The sequence below is a fragment of the Octodon degus genome, unplaced genomic scaffold, assembly GCF_000260255.1.
Source record: "Octodon degus isolate 3935 unplaced genomic scaffold, OctDeg1.0 scaffold00032, whole genome shotgun sequence".
NCBI classification, from domain to species: Eukaryota; Metazoa; Chordata; class Mammalia; order Rodentia; family Octodontidae; genus Octodon; species Octodon degus.
The window spans coordinates 2,998,050-3,005,334 of NW_004524608.1; the positions used below are offsets into that span (position 1 = coordinate 2,998,050).

Sequence of the window (7,285 nt, forward strand, 5' to 3'; positions counted from 1 at the left end):
AGGGGAAAGATTTTCTAAAAAAAAAAAAAAAAGGAAGAAGAATTATTAATGTTTAGCTCTGATTCACTGGTTCTTTGTCCTTTGGTTCTTTTGACATTGTTGTTTTAGGGGGATTTTAGTGTGTGTGGGTTTTTGTTTTTTAGGTTTTCTTTTTTTGAGCTGGGACTTGCTGTGCAGTGCAGGCTGGCCTCAAACTCACGGCGCCTTCTTGCCTCAGCTTCAGTGCTGGGGTCACAGGTGTGCGTCCCCATGCCTGGTGCGTGCTTTGGTTTTTATCCTGCTCTTTAATTGCTGCAAGTGGATTATCTGTATCATTCCAGCTGTTCCTTTGGGGAGTCGCACTGATAATCAGGAAAATTCTGTGCTTTAAAAACTGAATACAGCTTTTTTTTAAAAGTAATCCTCACAAGAGCTCTGTAAATAAAGGGACTGCACTATGTACCCCTTCTGATGGCGAAAGGACAAGAGCAGAGGGCTAGAGACCTGGCTGTGCTCCCAGACTTCTGAAGAGTCAGAGCAGGAATCAGAACCTAGATTTTTCCACTCTAAATTTAGTGGTCTGCCCCTCACTCCTCCTGGTCCCCAAGACACATATAATTTTAGTGCAAAAGCACTAAATTTAGCCGAGTGTGGTGGCATGTGCCTGTCATCCCAGCACCTGGGAGGCTGGGGCAGTGGGACTGCCCAAGTTTAAGACCAGCCTGGGCATAAAAATTTTAAAACTTAAAAATGAGCTGGAGGTGTTACTTAGAGCAATGGCTCTGAGTCCTGGGTTTAATCCCCAGGACTGAAAAAAACAAAAGTGAACTATGAACTTGACCCAAAAGTAGGATGTTTCTTGGCTTAGACTCACTAAGAATATTATACTCAAAAGTCAAAATGGGGGAGAGTAAAAATTGTCCAAAATAAAATAAATATAATAACTAGTATTTAGTATTTGAGTATTTAATAAATTATGGGCCTTTTTTTTTTTTTTTTTTTTTGTACTGGAAATCAAACTCAGGTCCTTGTGTTTGCCAGGCAGGTACTTATACCACTGAACTATATCCCTGGTCCCGTGGCTATTTATTTTATTTTATTTTATTTTATTTTATTTTTTTTTTGTGGAACCGGGGATTGAACTCAGGCTCTTGCACTTGCCAGTGAGCCATCTCCCCGGCCCCTCCGTGGCTATTTTAAATGATTTATGTAAATAAATTTATTTAGGAATACAAAATTAGCAAAATCTATTCGTAAATAAGTTCAAATTTATTAAAATCTAGAATAATCTTAAGTATATAATACATTTAACTTAAAAAATTATTAGTAGACTTTTTAAAATCTTTTTTAAAATATAAATCACATAGTAGCTTATCCATCAAGGTAGAGGACATACCTCTTAGTCTACCCATAGGTTACAGCTGGACAGAATAACAGGAAGTAAGTTTATTGGGAGCTGGAAATAAAAGATATGTTGCTTTTAAAAAGAATTAAACCTTTTGAGGGTTGGCCAGATAGCTCAGCTGATTAAGGCGCCTGCTTGAGCAGACCCAGGGGCTAGGGTTCAATCCTCAGCATTTGGTGCCTGCCTCACCCCCAGGGCATGCTGAGACGGTGACTAAGTGTGGTGGCACACGCCTGTAATCCCAGCACTTGGGAGACTGAAAACAGGAGGATCACTACAAGTCCAGTCTGTGCAGTGAGACCCTGTGGACCCTATATTAAATACAAAATGAGTGGTAGTCTGGAAGTTAAATGCAGGTCCTTTGCACTGAGCTATGGCCCCTGCCCTTTTTTGCTGAGTGGTAGTCTGGGAGTTAAATGCAGGTCCTTTGCACTGAGCTATGGCCCCTGCCCTTTTTTTTTTTTTTTTCCGGAACAGGGGATTAAACTCAGGCCCTTGTGCTTGTTTGCCAGGCAAGCGCGTGTTCTACTGAGCCATCTCCCCAGCCCTTTTTATGTTTTTTTTTTCTTTTGTTTTGAGTTTTTGTTTTTGTGGAACCGGGGAATGAACTCAGGCCCTTGTGCTTACCAGGGAAGTGCTTATACTACTGAGCCATCTCCCCAGCCCTGTTTTTTTGTTTTTTGTTTTTTTTTTCCTTTTTATTTTTATTTTATTTTTTTTATTTTGAGACAGGTTTTGCTCAGTTTCCCAGGCAGGACTTGAATTTTGGAGTCTTTGTACCTCAGCCTTCCGAAGGATGCTGGGATTACAGGTATGCACCACCATGCCCAGCTAAACTCTTTAGCTTACTTTTTTATTTATTAATTTTTGGTCTTTTTTTTTCTTTTTCTTTTTCTTTTTGCAGAGTCACTATGTAGTTCAGACTGGATTTGAACTCACTATGTGGCCCAGGCTGGCCCCAAATTCACAGCAACCCTCCTGCCTCAGCCTCCTGACTACTGGGATTACAGGCATGTGCTATCATGCCAAGCTTCAAGGCTACCTTTTACATTTATGTATGTGTTTGTTTATTTATTCATTTAGTGTGTTTGGTACAGGGCCTCATGGTGATCCTTCTGTTTTCAGCCTCCCCAACACTGGGGTTATAGGTGTGCACCACCATGCCTGGTCTCAGTGGCCAGCTCAGTGCACCCAGGGATGGGGCCAGCATGGTTTGTGGTGCTGGGATCAAACCCTGATCCCTGCGCTTGCCTACGCAGGCACTTAGTCCTCTGAGCTGGCTCCCCAGCCCTACCTTTTACATTTTTAAAAACTGCAACTTGCTCCTTATATATACTTCCATGACAAATTCAACTTCAGATATTTCCCATTTTTCTTCTTTCTTCTTTCTTCTTCTTCTTCTTCTTCTTCTTCTTCTTCTTCTTCTTCTTCTTCTTCTTCTTCTTCTTCTTCTTCTTTTTTAAGATTTGTTTACTTATGTGTTTGGTACAAGTTCCTGCTACATTCGGCCTCATAGTGATCCTCCTTTTTTCACCCTCCCCAGTGCAAATACCACTAAGCCTGGACTCCGGGGCCAGCCCAGCATTTGCTACCGGGGATCAAACGCAGGTCCTTGCGCTTGTCAGGCTGGCTCTTAGACTGCCAAGCTGTTTCCCCAGCCCCTTTCTTCTCTTTTCCCTCCCTCTTCCTTTCCTTCTTATCTGTCTGCCTGCCTCTCTGTCTGTCTCCATCTCTGTCTTAGTGCTAATGATAAAACCCGGGTTTCACACAAGCTAGATGAGCACTCTACCAACCCCAGAAATTTCTCATATTGATAACATTGGGGGTTTTCAGTTGGTTTGGGCTTCTCTGCATGGGGAGGGGAAGGCGTCAGTCAGCACAGGGCTTCCGGCGGGCCACTGCAGTCTGCTGCCCACCTCTGTGCTCCCTTCTTTCTACCTGCAAGTTAGCAGTGCGCACCCAGGGTTGCCGGTGTCTTGGACATACAGAACGCGATCATGACATGTGTAGGTGAATGTATAGCACCTACACGTGTGCATAAAGCGAACCTGTGCTGGACAGACAGTCATCCAGAGAGAAAGCCAGGTCCCTCTGACCCCACTCTTGGATCACACAACCCTGGCTGAAATAGGGAGAAGAAAAGAACGCCCCAAAGCTGGGTGTGGCGACACACACCTGTCACCTCACTCAGCACTGGGCAGGGTGAGCCAGAAGATGCAAGGCAGAGGCCAGCCTGGGCTTCATAGCAAAACCCCGTCCCCAAAAAGGGAAAGCAAAGAAATCACAAAAAAATGTGTAGGTGCCGTGAAGCAGAGAAACATCCCTGGCAAAGGAAGCTGAGAGCTCAGCTGTCCTGTGGCCAGTTAACTGGGACTTAGGCTTCCTGGAGTCCCCCAAAGCTCTGCTCTTAACTTTTGAAAATTAAGACATTCCAAGTAGGGCTGAAGCTCAGGGCAGTGGTGGAGCATTTGTCTTGTATGCAGGAGGCCCTGGGTTCAAACCTCCATATCCCCACTGCCTAAAGGAAAATAACTTATGAAAAAACTCTCACTGCAATTTTTTTATGAGATCGTTCATGAAAGAATATGATTGTGGGGCTGGCCAAATAACTCAGCAGATTAAAGCACCTGCAAGCAGGTGCAGGGGATGGGGGGTTCAATCCCCAGGCCTGTAGTGCCAGCCCCCGCTCCTGGGGCATGCTGAGAGGGCAATTGAGACTGGGCATGGTGGCACATGCCTGTAATCCCAGCTCTTGGGAGGCTATAAACAGGAGAAGCACTATGAGTCCGATCTAATAGTGAGACCCTAAACACCCTGTAGACTCTTCCTTAAAATACAGAAAAAAAAATTGTCCTGTCTCAGCCTTTATGCTTGGGAGACAGCTCAGTGGGATAGGCACCTGCCTGACAAGTGCAAAGTCCTGAGTTCGATCCCTGGTACTGGGGAAAAAAAATCTTAGGGGGCCTGCTGGTTAGCTCAGTTGTTTAAGCGCCTCCTCATGCAAATGCAGTCGGGTGCAGGATACCACGGTTCAAACCCCACCTCTACCTGCCTTACCAGACCTGCCCTTAAGGCAGGCTGAGCCAGCCAAAACAAACAAACAAAAAAAAAGAATATGATTGTGAGTATAGGCAATATTAACATAAACCTCTTATTTTCTGCTAAATTAGGATTTCGTGTGTGTGTGTGTGTGTGTGTGTGTGTGTGTGTGGTGCTGGGGATCAAACCCAGGGCCTTGTGCATGCAAGGCAAAGTTTTAGCTCAGGAACTTGCAGAAATATTCTACTGATTTGCAGGAATAATTTAGCTTTACAAAGTTTAGCCACAAAACTGAAAGCAGCGTCGGATGGCCCTTTGGAAGCTCCCCAAGAGCCCTCAGGTAGCATGAAAATTGCACAATTGCTCTCGGATGGCTACAGCTTCAGGGCTTACCGTACAGCGATGGTGAACCTCTGAGAGCTTTCAAGGATGCAAGCAGCCCTGTCACACGCGCCACAGGCCCGCCGCCGCTGGTTTACTGGCTGCCACCCTTGTCAAGCTGGCCTCACCGAATTCCGAGGCGGCCCTTTCACGTCAGTTTCTCCTAGCCAATTCAGGTGGCCTAGGCTCAGAAAAATGAAAAACTGCCCACATTACACAGCTGAGTGGAAATAGCCGATCACTCGGCAACCTTAGTCTGGCTCTCAAGTTCAGTCAAATATTGGGTTTAAAATTTTACTTTTTATGGGGCTGGTGAGATGGCTCAGTGGTCTAAAGCACCTACTTAGAACAAGCTTAGCAAAGCACAAGGGACCGCGGTTCAATCCCCCAGCACCACATGCCAGCCAGCCCCGACCCCTGGTGGGCTGAGCTGGCCACGCACGCACACGCACACACATAAATAAATAAATTAATTTAAAAAAAATTAAAAAAAATTTTTTTACTTTTTACCTCCAAATGGCTTTGTTGGGGTCTTTATTGTTGTGTGTATATGGTTCTGGGAACTGAAGCCCTCTTTTTTTTTTTTTTAATTTTTTGGCTAGTTCAGGCTGTATTGAGGGCAGGCCTCATTTGGCTTGTGGAGCTGGGGATCGAACCATGGTCCCCATGCCCGACTTAATTTGCCCAAGCAGGCATTTTAAACAACTGAGCTAACCCAGAAGCCCCAATTATAAACAACTGAGCTAACCCAGAAGCCCCAAAAAGTGGAGAAGGATTTTTTTAAATGTGTTTGGTACAAGGTCTCACTACGTAGCTCATACTCCTAGTGACCATCCTGTTTTCAGCCTCCCCAGCACTGGGATTACAGGCGTGCACCACCACACCTAGTCTCCTGGCCAGCTCAGTACACTGGGGGGCAGGTCCAGCACGGCATGTGGTGCCAGGGATCAACCCTGGTCCCTGCACTTGCCTAAGCAGGCGCTTAGTCTGCTGAGCTGTCTTGCCGGCCCTATAATTAACATTATATGAGGTTTTTCTTGAGTGTAGATAAGCCAGGGGCCCTGGAGTCTAGAATAAATGGTTTGCTGCTGACGGTGTCATGACTGTGACCTCAGCTTATTCACCTGTGGAATGGGCTCACTCATCTAGCAGTGACACAGCTTCTGTGAGATGCCTGATAGCTGCATGCCCAATACAGTTGTAGACGCTGTAGACAGAATCCCATTTTCAGAGAGTTCTGGACACTATAGGGTGATACATACTGTCTGTCGTAGTTAATGTAGTGAAAGAAGGTCTTTGTCATGCTTTCAAAAGCAAGTGGCATCATTAATCATGTGTAGGGCAAGCTGGGGACAGAGCGGAAATTGCAGGCCCCTAGTAGGTTTCTTGCCAGCCTGTGCCACTAGCCCCGGCGCCTGCGCCACTTGCCTGGCCTCACCGCACAGGAGTGTTTATCTGCCTCCCGCCCCATGCGCTGTTGTCCGGCAGTGCACGGCCTCTGTCACAGCCAGGGTGTAGCTTCCTCTCCCGTTTCCTCCTTCTCCAGCCCGTTTCCTCTCTGAGCCAGCTCTGCACGTCAGGAGCTGTTCTCTTGCAGGAAGGGTCGCCTTGCAGCCCCGTGATTGTTTCTGTTTCTATGGCGCCTCAGGTTGGGGGCAGCCAGGTGTTGGCATGGCTGCTCTCGGGGGAGGGTTGTCCCAGCCTCAGGCCCCCACTTGAGCGCTGAACCTGGTGGATTTCACCCAGCCCTGCCTCAGGAGAGGAGGATGCATTCACAGCCCAGGCTTCCCAGAATCTCTCCCATCCATCCATCTGCTCAGGTGTCCACAAGGACCTCCTGCGAAAGGGAACATCCAAAAACACACAGAGCAAGAGTCTAATTGCTATGCCTTGTAACGCTATGCCTTGTTACTCAACTCTCCTCATGAGCAGGACTTCTTTTATCTTTTTGCTTATCTAATGCAGTATTGGTGATGAAGCCAGCGCCTTCAATCTGAGCTACAACCTCAGCCCTTTTTACTTATCTTGAGACAGGCTCTCACACTGTCCTTAAGTTGCCCACGCTGGACTTGAACTCGGGACCCTCCCACCTCAGGCTCCCAGAGTGCTGGAATCAGGCATGTGGAGTCCCTGAATCTTACCGTGGAATCGACTGCTTCTCTTTATTTCAGCTCAGAGAGAGCTGAAGCCAGAACCTCAGGGAAGCCTTTCAGCGCCTATGCCTCAGTCCAAACTGAAGATAAACAAGTTCTGATTAGAAACCTAAAAATGCTAACTTCATCCTTTGACTTCCTTTGTGGTTTTTTTGCTTCTTTTTTTTTTTTTTTTTTTTCATTTCTTTAGATTAGTTTTGTTTCAGAAATGCTAGACTTAACATATGTGAACCAAGAACAGAGCTGGCTTTTGTTCCTTGTTTTCCATAGCTCCATCTGGAATCAGCAGTGAAGATAAAAAGCGGTGAGACTGAAAGTCAAGAGGCCA

At 46.1% G+C, this 7,285-nt stretch overlaps 1 protein-coding gene across 1 annotated transcript in view; it reads left to right on the top strand.

Moving 5' to 3' along the window:
• Positions 1-7,285, top strand: part of She (Src homology 2 domain containing E) — a 24,292-nt gene that overhangs the window by 5,117 nt on the left and 11,890 nt on the right. Inside the window, exon 3 of the mRNA XM_012514415.2 lies at positions 4,844-4,956. Within this exon, the coding sequence (XP_012369869.2) occupies positions 4,844-4,956 (113 nt within the window). The remainder of the gene's footprint in view (positions 1-4,843; positions 4,957-7,285) is intronic.